Genomic DNA, 23,683 nt, shown 5'->3' with positions numbered 1-23,683 from the left:
TCTGAAAATCTGAGAAGCAAAATAAGAACATTGAGTAGAACGAAAATAGAAAAACTAAAATTAACACTTTGACGACAATTTATGCGTTAACTAACCTATTTGGTTTATTGTGTTAATAAGGCAGTTAGGTGCACTAAGTTTTCGTTATAGGCGGGGTCCGGAGAAGAATTGGATCATAAAAATCTATTATACTCAGTCTTATCTTATATTTTTACAAGAGACTGTTTCTACTGTTCAAACTCGTGATTCTTGTGTTGTGGATGAAAAATATGCAAATATTGGAACATGTAGGGGATATCTTCCTAGTACGAGGAGAAGAGAAAGTTCTAAAATTTTGTAGGGTCGTTACACAAATAGTCGACTAGATTTACGATTTACTTTTTTATCTATTACATTTGTCTCCTAGCTAGTCTTAATGGGATTAATCTTTTATAATGAGATTTGCAACTTGCATTGGTATCAGAGAATTGTATTTTCATTTTCAACTGCCAGTTGAATAAAACTTCCAGAAAATTCTCTCTCTAAAACTCCTTCCTACGGTCTATCAACCAAGCTCAATTATCACCTAACAATAGTAGAATTTAACATGGTATCAGAGCCGGAGTGAATCGATTGGAGCGAGAGTTTCGTTTTTGATTTGGTAACTGAAAGGTGCCGGTGCAATTTCTCAATCGATCTTCGTCTTCTGAGATTCTCTTATTTAGAGAAATTTTTCCAATGGTGAACTTAGATATCGATAATCCTCAACTTCCTTTGTACCTTCAACCGTCTGATGCTCCAGGGAATGTGATGATCTTAGTTCGATTGACAGGAACTGAAAATTATTTCGTGTGGAGCAGAGCAATGAAGATTTCATTGTGAGCCAAGCGCAAATTAGGATTTATCAATGGTACCTCCACCAATGCACAATTTACTGCTGATTTGGCCAAGGAATGGGAACATGTTAATACCACTGTTCTCACTAGGATTTGGAACACCGTATCGGCAAAATAGTTCAATGGGATAATTTATGCTAGTAACGCTCATGAGGTGTGGACAGATCTTCAGGATCGTTTCGACAAAATCAATGGATCGAGAATTCGCAATCTTCATCGAGAAATAGCCACAATATCTCAAGGTAATTCTAATGTTGCTGCCTATCATTCGAGACTCAAACTGCTATGGGATAAGTATAATACTCTTATTTCTTCTCTTCCTATAACACCTGAGACGAGAGATTTCATAAAATATTTAGAACAACAGAAGTTGTTTCGATTATTAATGGGCCTAAATGAAAGCTGCAACGCTATAAGTAGTCAAATTCTACTCATGTCTCCATCACCTAGTGTGAGTCGTGCCTATGCTATGCTAATACATGAAGAGAGTCGGGGGAAAGTTTGTATATCTGGAACATCCATGAATGAAATAAATGAGTCTGCTGCATTGATGAGTTCTAGGGATAATTCACAGAAATTCAAGAGGTACAACAATCTGTATTGTGAGTACTGTAAAAATAAAGGTCACACAGGATGTTTGCTATAAGCTGGTAGGTTGTCCACCTGGTTATAAAGGAATGAAAAAGCAGGAATATCGACTAGCAAATGCAACCATGAATGATAACATCTCTGTGAAGGATGATGCAGCTCGAGCTACCACAAATGTCAATAATAGTGGACCAAATCAGGTTATGCACAACTACTTCATGGATGAGCAATACAATAAGATATTAAGATTGTTGAATCAAGACAAAGAAGAGGATTTTGCATATATCAGGTAATGCAGATTCACAGTTGTTGGCAGGTAATATTAATACACAGTTATTGCAAAGTCATAAATCTTTCTAGATTATTGACACTGGGGCAACAAACCACATGGCCTCTAATGTTAATTTGATGGCTGATGTAACTAGTTTACCTAATTTTAAGAAGGGTAATGTTCATCTTCCAGTTGGTAAATCAACTCCAGTTGCTTTTCAAGGAAAATGCACTATAACTGGTGGTGATCTAATTCAGAATATTCTGTATGTGACTGATTTCAAGTACAAATTATTATAAGTCTCGAAGTTAACTAAGGAGTTACATTGATCAGCGCTTTTCTTTTCATCATTCTGTGTGTTCCAGGATCTATACACTGGGAGAATGAATTGGATTGGTAAGAAAAAAGGTGGTCTCTATCTCTTACTCCCAGATGGTTTAGATAGGAACAAAATCACACAGCAAATCAACAGTTGTTTGGCAAAGGATATAGTTGAAGACAGTCATGTACGGCACAGTAGACTTGAGCATATGCCAGCTAGAGTCGTGAAGCAGATAGCTTCCTTGAAAGACAAGATATCTACTAATTGCAATTTCAATAATTGTACTATTTGTCCTTTAGCAAGACAACTAGGAGACCCCACTTAACAATAGTAGAGCAGAATCTATTTTTCAATTAGTGCATGTGGATATTTGGGGGCCATATCAAGTGCCTACTAATAATAGACACAGATATTTCCTAACACTTGTTGATGCACATTCTAAGATGATTTGGGTTTTTTGATGAAATTAAAAAGTGATACACTAATTCTCTTGGAGGCTTTTGTTAAAATGGTGCATGTAAAGTTTGACAAAGCTATTGAATGTTCAGGACTGATAATGGTGCGAGTTTTTTTAGCTCAGACTGTAAAACTTTTTTGTCAAAAAGTGGCATATTGCATCAAAGTAGTAGCCCATATAATCCATAGCAAAATGGAGGAGTGGAAAGGAGACATAGACACATTCTAGAGTGGCTAGAGCTTTGAGGTTTCAGGGGAGTATTCCATTACAGTTTGAGGAGACTGTGTATTGGCAACAATATAACTGATAAACAGATTTCCTTCTTCAGTTCTATCAGGGAGGTCACCATATGAGATTTTTCATAAGTCAACTCATTGACTATACCACTTAAGGACCATGGGATGCTTTTGCTTTGCCAAAGCTACTGACAAGCCTGACAAGTTCTCTCTCAGGGCCATAGAAGTAGTCCATGTGGGATATTCAACATCCCAAAAGGATTATAGACTATATAATCTCAAGGACAAAAAGTTCTTTGTTAGTAGGGATGTAATATTTAGACAGGACATATTTCCTTTCCAGTTAATAAAAAGGGGAAGATATCCTCATCTTTTATTTGATTCAGTAAAGTCTTCTGCAACATATCCAAGTCCCAATCACCAACACAATTTGCGTGATAATGTTAATGACAATGACCAAGTGCAAATTGGTCTTGAACAACTTCAATAGTTAGAAGAACCAGCTGATATTGTTAAAGGAATAGAACAACCAGTTGATGTTGTTGATGGAATGGAGCAATAACAAGTTGACTTTGTTAATAAGGAGCCTGCAGGTTCACAATTGAGGAGGTCTTCTACAGGCTCAAATCCACCGATCTGTTCAAAAGACTACATTTGTCTAACTATGAAAGCATCCTCTTCTATATGCCTATATCCTCTGTCAAACTACATGAGTTATAACTCCCTCTCTAACAGTTATCAGTCTTATCTGGTTGCAACTTTCTCAGAAATTGAGCCAAAGTCTTATACTAAGGCCATGAAGGATTCAAGATGGAGAAGCCATGCAAGCTGAAGTTGAGTCATAGGTTAGCAATATCACTTGGGAGATCGTTACTATTCCAAAAGGAAAGGCTCCTATCGGGTGTAAATGGGTTTACAAAATCAAACATAAATCTGATGGCATAGTTGAACGATATAAAGTCAGACTAGTTTCCAAGGGATACAGTCAACAAGAAGGCCTAGATTATCAAGAAACTTTTTCTCCGTAGTCAAAATGATAACCATCGGGGCTGTTATTGCCCTAGCAGCTATCAAGCACTGGCCTATATTTCAAATGGATGTTTATAATGCATTTCTTCAGGGTGATCTTGAAGAGAAGGTCTGTATGCAGTTGCCTCCTAGATTTGATATTCAAGGAGGGAATAAATGTTGCAGACTACTCAAATCATTATATGGGCTCAAACAAGCATCTCGACAATGGAATCTAAAACTCATTACGGCTCTCTTGAAGGCTGGTTTTATACAAAGTCAACATGATCACTCGTTATTCATTCTGAAGAAACACCACAGACAAGTTATAATACTTATATATGTTTGATGATCTTTTTATTACTGGTGATGATGTTATCTTGATCCAGGAAGCCAAAGACATTCTACAACATGCCTTTAAAATGAAAGATTTGGGAATTCTGAAATACTTTCTAGGAATTGAAGTATGTAGATCTCAAAAGGGAATATTGCTATGTCAAAGGAAATATGCCTTAGAACTCATATCTGATTTAGGATTGAGAGGTTCTAAACCTGCATTAACACCCATGGAATAGAACAGAAGGCTGACAACTATTGAATATGATCTACATTGTAGCCTTCATGATGATATAGTATTAACAGATGTGAGGGAGTACCAGAGATTGGTAGGAAAGTTGTTGTATTTGACATTAACTAGGCCAGACATTGCATACATTATACATACTTTAAGTCAATTCATGCAATCACCCAAGAAGTCACTTGGAAGCAGCCTACAGAATAGTGAGATATATAAAGAATGAGGCAGGACTTGGCATATTAATGAGTTCAGAAAGAGGTACTACTTTGAAGGCATATTGTGATGCAGATTGGGCAAGTTGCCCAAATTCAAGGAGATCAATAACTGGTTACCTAATAAAGCTTGGGGGTTCATTGATATCTTAGAAAACAAAGAAACAAAATACAGTGGCAAGAAGCTCAGCTGAATCGAAATACAGGAGCATGGCACTAACTGCAGCAGAACTTGTCTGGTTGATGGGATTGTTCAAAGAGATGTAGGTCAAAGTTCCTACTCCAATTCAGTTGTTTACAGATAGCAAAGCAGCAATGCAGGTAGCTAGTAATACTGTGTTTCATGAAAGGACTAAGCACATAGAGATTGATTCTCACTTTATAAGGGAAAAGGTTCAACAAGGTATGATACAACCAGAGTATGTACCAACTAATGAGCAGGAAGCAGACTTGTTGACAAAAGGGCTTGGAAGTGCTCAACATTATCATTTGTTGTCCAAGCTAGGGATGCTGGACATACCTAGCTTGAAGGGGGTGTTGGAATGATAAGTCGACCGTAGGTGACTCGTACATCTGTGAATCATGTGAAATGTTTTGGTAATAGTCTGTTAGTAGCTGGTACATATTAGAGAGTTAGTGGTAGTTAATTAAGTAGTTGTATTAGTTATATATACATACGTGTACAGTGTAATAGTTCAGAGAATTATATTTTCATTTTCAATTGTCAATTGAATGAAGCCTCTAGAAAATTCTCTCTAAAACTCCTTCCTTCGATCTATCAACCAAGCTCAATTTCACCTAAAAATGGTGGAATTTAACACTAACCTCTCGAAACTGTTGCACAATTCATTCACAAGGCAAGGATGCAGGACTGTGATTTTCTTCTACGATCCTAGTTAACATCACAAGGAATACTCGTGTAGGCAAGTATTATGGGTGAAACTTGTGCTCTACTTATAACACACGAATTAACCAAACCGTGTACAAGTCTGCTAGGGTTGTAAAGTCCTAGTCTAACTAAGTAGAGAACTTTTCTCTCAAGTAACTTTCTTCCAAGTCTGTTAATTTTACTAGACATAGCAGGGATCACATAAATAATAAGAGGCTTCCAATTATAGTATTAATTCGAAATATTTACTAAATTAATTTCTATTATAATTAATCACAGTTTATTCCACTAAAAATTGTAATTGAACTCCTCAATATCAATTTAAAAATTCATCAACATTTATTTAACTCCTCAAGTTAAGATTTTCAGATACTAGTTAATTAAATTAAACTACTGACAATTTAATTTATTTTAATCAACTAATTAAATCCTTTATAATTTCGCTTAAATTATTTTATGTGTCGGATACAAAATTCATCGGTCGGGTTTACACATGAAAACTTATAAGCTTTCATAAATAGGTATCATCAAACTCAAGGTCGAATCATAGATTCTATCAACTAATTATTATTTCACAAATGTCATTTGTTATTGTCCAATCTGTTAGTAGGAATGGCAAGAATGGCGGGGTGGGTGCGTGGCGGGGTGGGTGTGGGGCGGGTTTTCTCTTAACCCGTAAAATTTCAACCTGCCCCGCCCCGCCCCGCATAGCATTTGCACCCGCGTTCACCCGCCCCGCATCCACACCCGCGTCCACTGATGACTAGGGATTATGGTTCATTTTACACTCCTTCTTACTTGAGTTTTTATTAAAAATGTATACAAAATAGTCCCAAAGGCTTACATGTTTGTACTTGTTTGCAGGGTTTGGTAAAAAAGGTGACAATTAGTCAAAACAAGCTCAAAAAGGAGTGAAACATGCACAAGTACCAAGAACAAGTCCAAGCACATTGCAATAGTTCCACTGCGGCCGCATTTCATTTAGTGCGATCCGCAATGAGGAGATTCAGAGAGTGCATATTTGGAAGCTCAAGCACTGCGGCCGCAAAGCATTTTGTGCGGACCGCAGTGGCCTCACCGCGGCCTCAATCAAGTTTATGCGGCCCGCAAAGATGGGGTTCAGAGAGTTGGGAGTTTTGGAGATTAATGCCAATGCGGTCCGCGGTCCTTTTTGTGCGGACCGCAGTTGAAGCCTACGCGGCCGCAGAGCATTTTGTGCAGCCCGCGGTGGCCAAGTTCAGAGAGCAGAGTTTGAAGCCACAAAGCCTCACCGCGACCACACTCCATTTCTTGCGGTTCGTGGTACCCCAGCAGGGGTATTTTTGTCCAGAAAATTCGGCCTAGTATAAATACTTTCTTTTCCCATTTTAGGTCATCTTTTTTAATCTGACTTTGGGCTGAGCACGTGAACGACTGTTCTTAACCATTTTGAGTAATTTTATAGTGGTTTTATCATTGAATCTTCAATTATTAGCTTATAATTAAATCTTATGGGTTTTTCTTCATCTATTTATCAGTTTTCTTCTATTATTATGAGTAGCTAGACCAATTAGCTAGGGTTGTGGCTCAACCCTAGTATGGGTATTTGATCGGTCTTGAGTTTTAAGGCTTGAATGTCTATGGGTATTTGATATTTGGACTAATTTGTGTTTTCCATGTTAAATTAGTGGTTGCAAACACTAATTTGTGCCTTTTTCTTGGGCTGTTCTTGAGAAAGAGAGCTTGAGTCTAGAAAAATTAGTCCAACAAGGAATTGGGGCGTATTCAAGAGATTGATAGCCCCAATTAAAGGGTTAAACCTAGAGATAGTAATACCTGACTTGAACCTAAATTGCTTGCACAAATTATCATACCCAATTGGTCTTGAGAAAGTCAATTAGGGCAAAATCACTCAAACTACCGAGAGGTATAGAGTGAGAAGTTTCGTGCATTGGTTATATCGTAATCCCCAACATGATAATCTTGCCTTAGATTCGAGAACCCGTCAAGTATTCACCTAGGAGAAAGTCACTTTCCTAGTGCCTCTTTAACCATTTAGACAAACTTTCAAATATCTTACTCTTAATTTAGCATCTTATTAGCACAATATTAGAAGTAATCAAAAGACCAAAGATGATTGGAAGAGTAATAAAGAGCACTACGCATCTCTAGTTTAGATAGGAATCCAATTCCATTTCTAGCTCCCTGTGGATTCGATCCCGACCATATCGGGTAAAAGCTGCTTCAACCTCTCGCCACTTTGTAGTGGTGTAGGGTTGTCACCGATCATTCACCCGCCCGCCCCGCATAAGTGATTTTTTTAATTTTGCTAGTTTTAATTTTTTTAAATCTTTTGGCTGGGTTTTTTTATGGAGTTATGGGTTTATTTTATGTGTTATTTTTATATTCTCTTTAGACTTCTTCTTTTTCATGCACGGTGTGTTTCACTAGGCGTTGGTTATGTATAAATTTATACAGACAGAAAAGAGTAAAACACAAATGCAGGTTCAGAAAACAAGGTGGGAAAAAGGTTCGATTGAGAAGGATTTGGATCATCATTTGGTTGCAATATTAGTGGAGCTTTATGTTAAATTTGACGTCTTCATGGTTGCACTTTCTCTTTCTGTTATTTTCTTTTTTAGTTTTTTTTTTTTTGGGGTCTTGAAAGCATTTTCTTTTGTACATATGACTAGTATCTTTATTTTTAAAACTCAAATCTTTACAATATATCATAACAAAGGCAGGCCGACAGAACTAGCTATTTACAACTTTATGGCAACTTTAACCTGCTAGGTAAATCAACATCCAAAATCAACCAAAGAACTAGATTAAAATCAAAGAACAAATATCAGCAAATATAGCTGTGTACTTAAACGCCCATACCCTTTTTAAACCCGTACCCGCATAAATTTTAAATGTTTTTATTTTGACCCGCCCCGCAACCGCATATATTTAAATTCGCACCGTCCCGCACCCGCACCGCCCCATTGTCATCCCTATCTGCTAGCCATACACTAACTCAAAATAGAGTTTTACCTTTTGATAAATCAAAACAATAAACAAATCATATTGATCATAATAACTATATCAAGATTAGGAGTATAAGCTCATTTAATTATTGAATTGTAGAAATTACTTTATATATTCAGTACAAAATATCTTTTCTCTACTTGGTCCTTCAATATGCGTTAAGTATACTAGCACAAGAAGTTGGAGTAAAACCACTCCCATAATCAAGATAAACTATATTTTATTCTTGTGCTACAATAATCAAGATACTTTGCCCAATAATATCTTTTGATTGTGATCATTATTTTATTTTTTATGAGAACCAATAATTTGTTAATCTTCTGTGCATAAGCTAAGACTTCATACACTAAATCGTCTACTACATAATTAAAGGAACACATATAACAAATGATCCAGTTAAAATAATACTTACTTTATTAAATTGGATAAATAAATAAAAAATTATTTTATAAAAAATAAAGCATAATACTATAACTAAACCGTATAATTAATAGTATATCCTAACACTTATGTCCACTGGTTGTCGAGTTGCCTCTTATCTCTTTCCTTATTGATTATGAAGAAAAAAAGGGGTAAAAAAAAAAGTCTCGTACACATATTGGGTCTGAAAATTCATACGTTAAAATCTAATAAATTTAATAAATTTATAATTTTTTATCGAACCTTTTGAAAGTGTTACTCAAAATGTTTATATATTACTACCTTATAAAATTAAATTAAGTTGATGAGTTCAATTTGTTAAGCACATCCGCCCCTTGGTCTTCCTTGTTGCTCTATTATGGGAATTAGGGGTGTATAAACCGAACCGAAAAATCGCATCAAATCGAAAAGTCAAACCAAATCGATTAAAAAACCGCCCATGTGTAACATATTAGGAATTGGAATATTAGCGTGAATTTTGGATTTAGGTATAGCATATGATAGCATTAGCATTTTACTAGATGTCCCAAACTATTACTCATTCACTTTGATTTATTTAGAAGTGATGTCATTCCAATTGTATATATTCGTATTATTTTTAGAGATAATTTACATACATATATAAGAAAATTATTAGCGGAGTAATGTTGAATAAAACACCTTAGCAAAGGATCATGTGCATGTTAGGGCTACATTGACCATTGGAAGGAAAAGGAAAAAAGAAAGAAGAATAAAGTTGCTGAAAGATTTTTCCTTCAACTTTTTGTAACTAAAAGCGGATAATATATTCCTTTGCTTTTGTGAAGGGAATATATGTTTCCCTCCCTTTCTTACTAAGATTAGAAATATGAGTTTTTTGTTCGGTAAATTCAAATATATATACGCGAATAAACAAAATAAAAATTTCACCAAATAAAATATGAGTTTTTTTCTTTTCCTTTCCTTTGGTGGTTGGGGGGGGGGGGAAGGGGGGGGTATGGCGGCTCGGGTGGGAGCTATATAAGCCTCTAGGGGATCATGAAAAGCAATCATAACACCAAATAGTATTCTTTCAGAACTTTGGAATATTTGACGACAAAACAGAAACATAATATTCGACCAAATATCAGTTTGTTCTATAGAGAGCAAAAATGGCAGGGACATCAGTGGTTTCATTAGATAGGAAATCATCAATAGAGAATGAACCTAGAACTCTCAATCTTCATCAAATTCAGTTTGCTAGGGTAATTCCTCTTCCCTTATTCATTTATTCTTTTCCTCTCTTTTTTTTTCTAGTTATTCTTTGCTGCATCTGAAAAATAACTTAACTCATTGCTTTCCCCTATTTTCCACCATAAACGGATTTCTTACACATATGGGAACTCGATCGAAGCACTCATTTTGCTAACAAAATTGATTTACTAGAAGTAGTTCTTTTTTATAATATTGAACTTCAAACAAAGTGTTAATGGTTCTTGATTTTTGAAGCAGGATGCAGCACTTTACGTTATAAATACAAGAGGTTTAGAAGAAGCTATGAGAATTTTCACAGAGGTAATTTCTCAATTCTCAAGCCTTATATATGTAGAGATAATCAAAAACTTTTTTTATGTTTGGTATTTGTTTTACTATTGCTTCCTGAATATTGTTTTATACTGGAATAACCAATGATTGTTGAAAACCATTTAGCTTAAGATTACTTTGAACGACAAATCAATAGTTGCTGTTGCATATTACTCTATTTTCTCGAATTATTTGTCGTGATTTCTAAAAATAATTGTCTCAACTTATTTGTCATTTTAGAAGTTCAAGACAAAATTACGTATTTTTTTCATTTATTCTTAGTAGTAATTGTCGATGGAGATAGCACATAAATAAAGTAATATTCATCAATAAAGACATGTTATATCTTAAAATATAAATAAGGATAAAATAATTAGAAATTTCTTCAAATTAATAATTTTTTAAAGAGTTTATAAAAATAAATACGATGATAAATAATTTGAGATAGAGGGAATATCAAAAAATGGTCGAGGGGGTGTGGGGGTTGAAAGGGGGTGTGTGTTAAGAGGAGCCAAAATGGTAGTAGTAAAGGTTAGGTACTAATTGAAAGGAGAATTCGAATACCACCCACACAAAAAAAGTGCGAGAGAAAATACAATATTGCTGAATACTACAGGACTAGGTTTACGTGTACTACTATTATTTTTCCTTAGTGGTAGCTGATAAAATAAGGGTCTTTGTTCTTGTTTATTTACGTAGTGTAATTGCATGGCGCAACTGGATTGCGTGGTTGTTAGTTGTTAACCACCTTAGACGAGTTTGCCAATAAATAAAAAGATACGTGGTCCACAACACTTTGCTTTAGGCTAAAGAATTTTTTATGCATTTTGTTTTATACTTTTATTTACGTTGCTAGTTTGTAAATTTCAATTTATTGAAGTGATTGAATATACGTTTGCCTTCACAGGGATTGGAACCAGTTGTGCATTGTGTACATGACAAGGACGAGGAAACTATGATAGATGAGGAATTAGAGAGTTCGTCACATCCTTTAATTAGAGACATTGCTACTGCTCCTTTTTAATGTAAATTTAGCTTCTCTTAGTGATTACTATATCACAAAAATGAGTGGCTTTTTCGCCCGAGGCTCTTGTAGTTCTTATATTCTTTTTACTTTTTGTTTTCTCTGTACAAAGTATATACACAGCGCTTGAAATAAAACATGTTTAGTTGTCCCTATTCCTTTTATAGTTTGCTCATGGAACATGGCTGTCACCTCATCCATATTACGGCGTATATAAATTCTATTCAAAATTCACTAATTTGTGTTTCCTCCATTTTAAAAAGATTTGCACTATTATTATTTGGAAAGCTTACGAACATTTTTTTAATATTTTGAATTATGAATTACTATGACTTACAATACTTTTATGCAGTTTTTGAAAATAAAACAAAAACTTGAAGAATTTATGTTCAAATTTACCGTTAAAGTTTAAGTACTTTGACCTTCGTACTTCTACTTCGAATCAAGCCAATTTTTTTGAAACGGAGGGAATAGTAGTTTTTTCATTTCCTTTTGGCCAACGGGACTTTTCACTTGTTTGCAGGCTATAGATGTAAGTTACATATGTTAATCTATATGGGATAATTTATATCAAGATTTCAGTATAAAAATGATATCGATTTTATCTAATCTCTATAACCAAATAGCCCTTATGTGATTTCTTTAATCAACTTTCAGTGTGCTGCTTAACTGATTTTGCAACTCTTCCTCTGGTCAAAATAGATGCTCTCCTTCTCTTCTTGCATCACAATGACACCACGCATAAAATTAAGCGTGTCAAAGCATGCTTGATTACTGTTTAAGTCAATTCGAAAGGCTATAATTTCACTATTTGGATCGATCAACAAAGCATTACGTTTATATTGGGACTATGTGTTACCATTATGGTCCAGTAAAAGGGCAGTCTGTGAGGCATAGACATTGAACATTCAGTATGAGCACCAATTGGTCTAAATTAAAGACATACTTCCTCAACATTTTTAATGTAGCCTTTTGAGCTCCGGCTCGTCTATTTTCATCTAACAGAATATCATTGTCACAGCATGTTTCTCTTATTACATTTTTCTCAATACAAACTGAATATAAAAATGTGATGACTTTAGACCAGTATATATCACTGGTGCAGCCAAAGGTCAGTTGCTAAACTAAGAACAATTGGTAGTCATTGAGATGGTAATCGAAAATACAGAAAATGGTGAGTGAGTCCTATCATAAGCTCTGTGGTAGATGCCACCTCGCCTCCTTTCTATGAGCTCTAGGTTACATAATTTTTACATGTACCACTTATGGAACCACAACCACATCTAATCAACCACTGAGGACTCGGAAGTGTTTCCTTGCAAATGTCTCTCACAGTTAATCTGTTTGATGATCGAATATGAGAAATCCACAAGCAATACAGCCTCAAATCATAGACGGCAATGCTGATGCCCTGGTTGTGGTAGCAAAAAGAGCAGTCCTCTCTGGAAGAAATCCAACCATTAAGACTTACCAATTTAATCAAACTCGCACTTATGCATGCGGGGTTGTATCCGCAACGTTAAACATTTTGCCTTGGGTGATGCCAGTTCCTTCAGTAAGTTTTTGTTAATGCGGTATGATACAATTGAAAAGCCTCTCTTACTTGCAAGATCATCAATGGAACTGTTTCGTGCTCCGCTAACATGCCAATCCCAAATATATTGCTCGACTGCTATATATTGATGCATCACGCATTGAGAGCCTACAAAAGCAACGTCCTCACATGGTATCAACAAAAACAGAGACGTTTCTGAGCTTATATCAAGAAGACTATCCTTAATGTAATTTGGGAGGACCACAAGAGCTGCAAGATGGGAAGGTTACTCAATGAAGAACAAGTATATGCAAGCACGAGGAACTGATGGCTAACTACATAGAAAATGCATTACCTATTAGCTGTGGGAGAAGCAAGTGTTGATGAAGCAAGACATCTATAGCAGATGAAGCGCAGAACATACACGGCACAATCTCTTAGGTGACAAATGCAGCAGAATTAATTTAATTGAATGGATACGTAGTGACATTCGATGCTCTCCGAGATGGTCCTAGGGTAAGGTGGCCCTGCCATTTTTATCATATCTGCATGAAGATTCCCCGTAGCTGAAGTAGGTCTTGGCTTTTCGAGTGCAGTTCTAGGCACAGTCTGCTCCATCATACAAGGGCATGGAGTTGGTTACAGCAACAAAAAGCAAAGTGCTCAGGGGCCAGGGCAATCTTCGACTTATCTGCTATACTGTGGCGGGAGAAGTTTGAGGCATTAGAATCAGATCCCGACAATGTATTTTCAACCTGTGACAACAGGTTATCTAAAGAAATAGGTAGTTTCTTGTCTATGTAAGAAGAATTATTTGTAATACTAACTTGCACTAAAACAAAAAGTATTGACATAAGCACTGGTTGACGAATATACAAACCTCTAGAAGGAATAAAACTCATTATCTTTCATCCAATGTGGTCCAGCCCTTCCCCGGATCCCGCGCATAGCAAGAGCTTAGTGACCGGGCTGCCATTTTTTCTAAACTTTCGTCCAATGCCAGTCAACAAAGATGTGAAGATGACACTGTCAATAAAAAAAATTATCAAGAATCTTTTATGGGTTTTTAACATTTTTCAGCAAACTTTTGATTGCATATCTAAATTGAATTTCAATTTGCAAGACCTAGCTTTACTTCAGACATTAGATTATGGTGGCACTACTGATAAAGTTTTATTAGTCTACAAATCAAAATTTAAAAAATGTCACTTTCATACAAAGTGGATACACAGAATTGTCTTTCACTCAAAAGCATATCATTGTTCCTTTTTTAAAATGATAATTAGAGAATTCGAAAAAAGAAAACAATAAATAAATAGCTTTATTTTTTCTAGCTAATTCTCCTCTCGGCGCACGTTAGTGGTGAAACTTACCGTACGCCTAGGCCGGAAATGGCTAGGGGCAAGACGAAAAAAGCTGCGAACAAAATTCAATTATCAGAAGTGAAGATAGAAAAGGTGAATCGTAGAGCAATTGAGAAGCCTGAGCTATTGGAAAATCGATCTGGAACAGGGTATATTCAATCACCAACTGGGGTTTCAAACCACAACAATGAGGGCAAGCACACTCCGCCGATAAGGGGCAAGGAGGCTATAAGTGATGTACCAGGGAATGAGGACACTACAGGGACAGTAACTTCTGTATCGGGGATAACTAAGCTTATCTCAACAACAAGGGTTGCGAATAGCGGAGGCAGTGGAATTGTAATGCAATTGAAGGAAACTCAAAGCCCTAGGTCTGAGTCTGGAAGAGCTATTCCTGATAAGTTTCAGCAGGAGACCCCTACTGAAGAGATAATGAAGATTGATCAGACTGATGCTACCAAATGTGTTCCTACCTGAGCCAATATTGTCACCGGGAATAAGCTGACCTCAAGGGGAATGAAACTGGACTTCATAGCTCTGCTGATACAAGAAGGGGAGATAATTGTGGAATTGAACCAAGAGGAGATTGAAGAAGAAAATAAGAAGTGGGAGCATGCTATTATCTTGTATGTCATTGGCAACTCACCAACAATTGGAGCTGTTGAGAGATTCCTTACCGCTCAATGGAGGTTCGCTCAAAAACCACAATCAATTATCACAATGAAGACTATTTTGTGATCCGGTTCAGCAGCTACGAGGAAAGGAATGAGGTATTATTCTCTGGTCCACAAACTATTAACAATAGGTCTGTGATAATGAAGCCATTGAGTTCTGAATTTAATTTCTATGATGAAGTGCTACGAACTGTGCAATTATGGGTCAAATTTCCCAATTTGCTGCTTAACTGTTGGGGAATATGGACTCTTAGTCGTATTGGTAGTGGCCTAGGCAATTTTGCAGATGAGTGTACTACTTCAGTCGCTCATATCTCGTTGCTCGAATGTTAATTGAGGTCGACATTACAAGACCCCTGCCAAAAAAGGTGAAGGACTCTAGAGGAAAGATATTTGAGTAGGAGATAGTTTATGATTGGGAACCAGAATATTGCTCATCATGTCTACCCATTGGGCATGATTGTAAGAGAGTGATAGAAAGGAAGCCTCAACCTGAGCTAGCTAAAGGAAGGAATGTCATCACCAATCAGGTTTGGCAAAGGAGTGAATCAGTAGCAGATATTCGAAAGGTGACACATGTTCAGCAACAGGGTATACAAAAGCAACAGAAACAACCGGAGAAGGTAGCCAAGGAAACAGGGTTTCCTATTCAGCCAGAGAATAACAATGAACAACCTCAAACGAAGGGTGGAAAGCTATTACAGGGAAATCAGCTGCTAAATCAAATAAAGTACCGAGTAATGGGGGTGGAAACATTGGCACAAAGAATGGATTTAGTCCATTAGTTAAGCCAACAGTCAATCATACTTTGCAGGGTCGTCAATCATTTGAAAGGGGACAAAGTAGCCAGATAGGAGCTGGGGATATCACACTTTCTCTATTCGTTTCAGTATGAGTCTGATTACTTGGAATGTAAGAGGAATGAATAAGTCCTATAAGTAAAAGGAGCTAAATGGGTTTTTAAGGGAGAATAAAATGGGGTTGATAGCAGTATTAGAGCATAGAGTTAAAACGATGAAGGAGGCTAAAATAATTGCTAAGATTGCAGGAGGATGGAGTTGGATTTCTATTGCTACAAGTACCAGCAAGGAAAGAATTTGGGTCTTCTGGGATCCAAATGTTTTTGACTTTAATGTAATAGACATAAGTGCTCAATGCATCCATGGAATGGTGAGAATTTATGCACCAACTTGTTGTTTAACTTCACTGCTGTATATGGATACCACACAATACAAGATAGAAGCGGTTTATGGGAGAGACTCGGGGAGCTAGCAGGAGTACAACAGGGTATGTTACTTGGACTCTCCGAAAATATCGTCGGATGCGTGTCAGATCCTCCAAAAGTAGTGCATTTTTGGAGGATCCGACACGGATGCGGCATCATTTTGGAGAGTCCGTGCAACATAGCAACAGGGCCCATGACTGGTAATGGGTGATTTCAACACTATATTGTATGCTGAGGATAGACAATTTGGGGGCTCCTGTACAAGAAGCAGAGTTAGAGATTTTAGAGAATTTTTGTTTGACACTGACTGAGTTACAATACAATGGTAGGGACCATACCTGGACAAACAACAATGTGTATAGCTGGATCGATAGGACTATAGTGAATGCAGAATGGATGAATGTATGGCCAACTTGGAAAATGATAGTGATGGAGCCTTTCTTTTCAGATCATTCCCCTTTAAAACTTACTCCTGATGGGTGGCAGGGGAAGGGTGCTAGGCCATTCAGATTTTTCAATTCCTAGCAGAGCATCAAGACTTCTTACCATTGATCAAGGATTGCTGGGATAGTATTGGTACAAATGCGTGTATGAGGCAGATATGGTATAAGCTCAAGGAGGTGAAGCAAGATATGAAGAAGTTGAACACAAGACAATTTACGAGGGTAGACAGGAAGCTAGAAGAAATAAGAAAAAATCTCCGGGTGGTACAACAAATGGGAACTCAACTGTTACACGCTAATTTAATAGAAGAAGAGGAGTTGAGATCACAGTTAGAGAAATGGGAGCAATTGAGGAGAGTATATACAAGCAGAAATGTAGAATCAAATGGCTTGCGTTAGGAGATTCTAACTCTGCTTATTTCTTTGCTAACATGAAGAACAGGCGTGGGCAGAACTCCATTAGGAATTTACAGTCACTTCAAGGGGGATTGCTACATACTGAAGCTGATATAAAGGAAGAAGTGGTGGCTTTACCCACAATTAATCCTCAGTTATTCAAGATGGGCTGTACTTAACAGAAATCAGCAGAAGCAGTTAATCAGTCCGATTAGTAGTGAGGAAGTAGTTTTGAAAAGGATAGTAGTGAGGAAGTAGTTCAAGCACTTAAACAGTATTGATGATATATACTAAGGCCCCCCAGTGTGACGAGCTTAATGCATATTTCTTCAAAAAAGCCTGGCCAATTACAGGTGATGAAGTTACACAGGCTGTTCTACATTTTCTTGATACAAATGAGATGTTTAAGCCCATAACTGCACATCAGTGACATTAATTCTCAAGGTCAAGAACCCTTCAACTGTCAAGGACTTTAGACCTATATCCTGTTGCACAACAACATATAAAATCATCTCTAAAATCCTAACCAGAAGACTACAGGGAGTTGTGGATGATCTTGTTGATAACTGCCAGACGGCTTTTGTCCCAGGGAGAGTCATTACAGACAGCATTATTATGGGGCATGAACTAGTTGAAGGGTATGGAAGAAAGGGTTTATCACCTAGATGTATGATGAAGCTAGACATGCAAAAGGCGTATGATTCCTTGGAGTGGGTGTTCATAGAACAAATACTTATTGGGTTGGCTTTTCGTTAAATGGATCATGAGTTGCTTGAAGACAGTGTCTTACTCTATTCTTATTAATGGGGGGCCAATTACACCATTTGATGCCAAGAAAGGCCTGAGGCAAGGGGTTCCATTATCCCCCTTCTTGTTTGTACTAGCAATGGAATATTTACAAATAGTATAGAAGACCCTAAGACAAAAGCCAGATTTTAACTTCCCCCCTAGATGTAGTAAAATGCAGATAGTGCAATTGGGCTTTGCTGATGACCTTCTGATGTTTTGCCGGGCCACAGTGGTGATGTGATATTAGTCAAACTGATGTATGATTGTTTCCAACAGTTTTCATTGGCTTCAGGATTGATAGTTAAGAAGGCCAAAAGCTCAATCTTCTTTGGAGGGGTGCCCGAGGATATTCAAATAGAGATTCTTAGCTTGTTGGGTTTCCTAAAGGAGCACTTCCGGTCAGATACTTAGGGGTGCCATTAAGTTTCAAAAGATTGACAGTAATGCAATGTCAGCCTTTGTTTGACAAGATGGTTGAAAGGGTTACCTTATGGACAACAATGTACTTGCCCTAAGCAGGGAGAAGTCAGCTCATTAAAAGTATTTTGTTCTATATACAGACTTTCTGGTCACAAATTTTTGTATTGCCAAAAAAGATTGTTACATTGGTTGAGATTGTATGCATGAAGTTGTTGTGGACGGGTGGAAATGACTTAAGCAAGAAAGCTTTATTGTCTTGGGACAAAGTGTGTTTACCTAAGTCTGTTGGTCGACTAAATGTGTCAAATAAAGCATTGTGGAATAAAGCAGCAAATTGTAAGCATTACTGGAATCTCTGTAAGAAGAAAGATAGCCTATGGATTCAATGGGTTCACACTTATTATATAAAAGGAAAACCTCTTTGGGGAATATGTGCTAAACAAGCATCGTGGATGGTAAACAAAATCCTTAAAGCCAAGGAGTTCTTGGAGCAAGCAGACATTTCTTTTGATGAGCTAATGGAGATACAACCGTTCTCTATCAGGAAGTTGTATATAAAGCTAAGGGGGGAGTTTCAAAAGTTACCATGGAAGAAACTAGTTTGTAATAACACGGGATACCCAAAATGGATCTTTTTGCTGAGAATGGTGGCCCGTGGAAGGCTGTACACCAGAGATAGACCGGTGAATGGGGAGTAACGGGTAAAATTGTATGTTCTTTATGTGATGTAGAAGTTGAATCTGTAATCCACTTGTTCTTCAAGTGTTCTTTTGCTGCTTCAATATGGAATTAATTGCTTAGATGGCAGGGTGTTGATAGACAGGCAATGGGGTGGATGGATGAGCAAGCATGGGCAATCTAGTTCATGAATGGTAAAAATGTCAAACCAGAGATCTATAGAATGAGTTTGGCTGGATGTGCATACTATATCTGGCAAGAAAGGAACCAACGGATATTTCAGGATAGAAGGAGAAAAGATGCTACTCTGGTGAGACAGATTGTTCAAGACGTACATGTTCGAGGTGCAGGCAGTAGAAGAATAGCAGGCCAATTGAGAAGAATGAATTACTATCCTTAGTTCTGCTAGTTATGAATGTAGTAGTTATGATTGTTATAAATTTTGAAGTTTTGTAGTAGGGTAGATTGTGGAGTGGCACATTCCTGCCTACCTTGAGGGTTTTTAGAACTGGTTGCAAATACTTATTTTTCCCTGGTATATAAAATCTCTAATTACCAAAAAAAAAATATAGAGAATTCATTGATAATTCACCAAGATGGTGTGCTAATTTTAAAAAGGTGTCATAGTATTTGGAACAGGGGCCTCATGAAACCTTAATATCAGCTTGGGTATTCACAGCCCCAGTTGGAAAATCAATTGTTTCCTATATCAGTAAAGAAATGAGCTAAAATTAGAAAAGATCTAAAATGTGAGCAAAAACAGACACAAAATTTAGGAGGCGGCACAGAAAAAGGGAGTATACTACATGTATCAGAAAGGCTTACAAAAAGATTACCGTAGAACCATCCACCAGCTGCCAGGATCCTTTATCTTCACAGCATTAGAAACTAACTCAAAGCACATGGAAGAAATCTGGACCCACGATGATGAGTCAGTTCCTAGGAATTAAACAAAAAAAGAGGCAAAAAAGAGAATTTAGCAATACATGTTAGAAGAGGAAATGAAATTGATAAAAACAATGAAAACATTCACATAAGTTCCCACAGAAAGTAATACAGAATGTAAGTTCATGAGGGGACTTCTGTATTCTCACAACGAGACGAAAATTATTGGAGGTTTAAGGACTGAAAATGTGAAACAAATCTTTCAGCACTGAAGTTTTGAGATAACTGCTTAATGTTGAGGACAATGCAAGAGCACTAAGTTACTATCCCGATTAACGGATCAGAAAGCAAACAGGGAAAAGATAAAAATGCATGGCTTTCTCATGCAGATTGAAAACGCAAAATCATATGATAAAAGATGAATACTGAATGCCATGCAACTAGATGAGATGCCATGCAACTAGATGAGATGCCATGCAACTAGATGAGATGCCATGCAACTAGATGACACAAGAAGTTCAAAAAAGGAACGAAGGATGGTTAAGGTGGCAACATGCTGAAACCGGTCGAAGATGTTAATGCATCCACCTAATATTCAAATCTCCAATACTATTGTCTGGGACAGCTCCCCTACCTCTTAGAAACCACATATAAGGGTATTAACATGTTGACACAATCCCATTTCCCCTAAAAGGAAGGAATAGGTGAAATAGGATATAATTGAGAAGAACAAATCATTTAAGTTTCAAAGATGACAGTCTAACCCAGTGTGCAGAAGTGTGCCATTGCCATGACTCCGTTATGTCTTTAGAAACGTGAGGTTGGGACTATTCTGACCAGATGAGTGTCCGAACCTTGTGTCAGTTCATTTCATTCTTGGTTAGCGCTTGCTGATCTCCGGGGAAGCAAATTAACTAAGGAAGTATATGCAACTTCATCTAAACCAACTCCTGTAAGGGAAATACGATCTAAAAGTGAAAAGGCTTCTTCTACTTCCCCTTCCTTCAGAAACCCCTTTGTCAAAACGTTATAGGTGACAGAATCAGGAGTGATTCCCTTCTGTAACATCTCGGCAAAAAACTCCTTAGCTACTTTAACTTTACCAGCTTGGCAATACCCATCAATAATGATTGTATAAGTTATCTTATTAGGTTGTATATTGTGTGATGACATTTCCTGCAAAATGCTCCTCACTTTATCCATCTGACCCAATTTACAATAACCTCCAATCAATGCAGTATAACAAACAACATCAGGTGGAACTCCCTCCGTACGCATTGCATCAGTAAGGTTCATCGCATCCTCCATAAGCCCGATATTACTCATGCCATGTATGAGAGTGGAATAAGTGACAACATTTGGTAGAATACCCCTACTTCTCATGTCATCGCGAAGTTTAAGGGCTTCTGTCACATTCCCGTTTCTACAATAAGCTCCAATAAGGGTGTTATAAACAATTATATTTGGGACTAAGCCTTGTCTGAGCATCTCATGGAAAAGGTCTCTGCCCTTTCCAAGTTTATCAGCTTTGCACAAACCATTTATTAAGGCCCCATAGGTATAAAAATCGCAGACAAGTCCCTTGCTTCGACATTCATCCCATAGCAACAGAGCTTCATCTATTTTACCTTTCTCGCCAAGCCCATGTAGCAGAACATTGTAAGTTGAAATGTCAGGTGCGATTCGTTGCTTTACCATTTCTTCTCTCAACATAAAGGCACCATCTAAGTTTCCGTCTTTGCAAAACGCGCACATAAGAGTATTATATGTCATGCTATCTATTTGAACACCACTATCTAGCAGCACTTTCAGCATCCGAACAGCCTCTTGTATGTTACCAGCTTCACAAAGCCCATGAATTAGAGCATTTGAGGTCACTGTATTGGCCGTGAGCCCTTTCATCAGCAGCATATGCCAAAGCTCAACTGCTTCTGAATGCTTCCCTTCCTTGCAAAGCCCACCAATTAATGTGGTCAGCAACCCATCATTTGGTTTCAAGCTCCTTAATATCATTTCCTTAGTAAACTGTAGTGCAGAAACAAACCTAGAATTTGTACACAGTACAAGGATAACATTACTAAATGAACCAGGATTTACGCTCAATCCATGTAACAACATCTCCTCTAAGAGTTCTTCAGCTTGACTAGCTTGATTTACCTTACAGAAGCCTTTGATCAGTGAATTGCAAGTAACCGAGTTGGGGAGAATTCCTTTTCTTAACATTTCATCCCTTACCTTTAGAGCTTTCTGGATATTTCCTGCAGAGCAATGGCCATTAATAATGGTATTGTACATCACTTCATTTGGAACAAGCCCCTTGTTTGACATCTCTTTCAATAGACAATCAGCTTCATCATATTTCTCAAGTTTCATCAAACAATTAATAAGCATGCTATAAGTGATAATACTTGGCTTTACACCATTTAATATCATTTTTTCCTTCAGACAGAAGGCATCTTCTAAATTACCATTCCTGCAAATCCCGTTAATGAGGTTATTATAAGTGACAACATTTGGCACGACACCCATGTTTTCCATCTCACGAAACAACTCTTTCGCCTCGTCCGCTCTCCCTCCTTTACAAAAAGCATTGATTGCAGTGCTAAACAAGTAAACATCAGGTTCAACACCATCCTTCAAAACTCCGAAAACCTCATAACTCTTCCAAAGCTCATTCTCTTTCACAAGAGAACTCAACAAAAAGTTACAAGTTTTCAAAGAAGGATACAACCCCCTACTCGCCAATGTCCTGAATACATCCAATGCAGCATCAAACCCAACATTCTTGAATTGGGTACAACATAAATGAACCAAAAGATCAAATGTCCTAACAGCAACAGCAAAATCAGACACTCGACTTAACTCCGCTAAAGAAACAGCAACCTCTAAATGCTTCTGTTGGGAACAATCAAACAATGCAGGTAGTTTCCCATCAATTAACCTTATCAAAAGTACCCTAGCTGCATCATCATGATTCGAGGCAACGAGCAAACGAAGCAGAGTACAATAAGATCGAACACTGAAACTAAAAGCATATGAACCGGACGCTAGATGGAAAAATTTCAAAGCATTCAATGGTTTTAAAGATGAATGAATTTCCAAGAAAATAGCATCAAACTGAAGTGGAGTCAAATGGGTCAGCAAATCTTTAATCTTTAACGAATCTACATGTGGGTTTGAGAGAACTGAAGTAACCCATTTGCGCAAATTCAAATCAAATACCTTTTGCTGTTTACTTTCTGAGCTGGGGTTAGGCTGCTTAGAAGGTGTTTGATGTAATGTCTCACTAATTTGATCTGAAGAAGCAGTATAAATCACACAGGTCAAAGGACGTTTAATATGTGAAAATATAGCAATCGTTTTGGGAATTTTCAATCTTCTTACGTCCATCTATACTACTATTCTATATGTATAAAATTTGTATAAGAATCTGTATTCATGTGTGAGAAGAAAAATAGTCCTTTCTGAAATAGGGTTTAGATGGAGATGGAGATGGAAATAGAAATGGTGGCAATGATGCCATGTATGTGAGGTTGTGTTGGAGGAAGAAAGGCCACGATTTGGCAATGGCGTAGAGGGTTTTGGTAGTTTGAATGGAGAACCGCAGACTCAGCTAACTTTTGGGCCTCTGAATGAAAAGTCAAACTAGGACCAATAGCTAGGTTTTGGGCTTGTCCCTCAAAAATAGTAAAAATGGCGTATAGTAGCCATGTGTTGTGGCAGTCTTTAATTTTTATCCAGTAATTATAATGCTCAGTAAAAATAGCCACTACTTATAGAAAAAAGACAGTTGTATCTTTTCTTCAATTCTTATATTCTCAAACCCTTGTTTTATTCATTTAGAA

General features: G+C 37.1%; 1 protein-coding gene and 1 long non-coding RNA gene across 8 annotated transcripts; one reads left to right on the top strand and one right to left on the bottom strand.

Annotated features, from left to right (window-relative positions):
* Window positions 1-440: 440 nt before the first annotated feature.
* On the top strand, window positions 441-5,307 carry LOC107799998 (uncharacterized). Its single transcript, XR_001651260.2, has 2 exons — window positions 441-1,752; window positions 2,100-5,307. It is a non-coding gene; the product is annotated as an uncharacterized LOC107799998 (long non-coding RNA).
* A 7,090-nt stretch (window positions 5,308-12,397) lies between these two features.
* LOC107800009 (uncharacterized) lies at window positions 12,398-23,477 on the bottom strand. Of its 7 annotated transcripts, none has more exons than XM_016623167.2 (5): window positions 20,603-23,477; window positions 19,779-19,892; window positions 13,845-13,990; window positions 13,320-13,663; window positions 12,398-13,132 (listed from the first exon to the last, which is right to left on the bottom strand). In XM_016623167.2, the coding sequence occupies exon 1, from the start codon at window positions 23,226-23,228 to the stop codon at window positions 20,709-20,711; it is 2,520 nt and encodes an 839-aa protein (XP_016478653.1). In that variant the 5' UTR covers window positions 23,229-23,477; the 3' UTR covers window positions 12,398-13,132; window positions 13,320-13,663; window positions 13,845-13,990; window positions 19,779-19,892; window positions 20,603-20,708. The 7 variants fall into 7 exon arrangements, with proteins under 7 accessions (XP_016478653.1, XP_075081046.1, XP_016478661.1 ...); XM_075224945.1 differs by having other exon boundaries at window positions 13,320-13,736; window positions 19,790-19,892; XM_016623175.2 differs by having other exon boundaries at window positions 13,320-13,719; window positions 19,790-19,892.
* Window positions 23,478-23,683: the final 206 nt, after the last annotated feature.

This window comes from Nicotiana tabacum, chromosome 11 (assembly GCF_000715075.1).
Source record: "Nicotiana tabacum cultivar K326 chromosome 11, ASM71507v2, whole genome shotgun sequence".
Classification (NCBI taxonomy): Eukaryota; Viridiplantae; Streptophyta; class Magnoliopsida; order Solanales; family Solanaceae; genus Nicotiana; species Nicotiana tabacum.
This window is presented reverse-complemented; position numbering and strand designations above follow the sequence as displayed.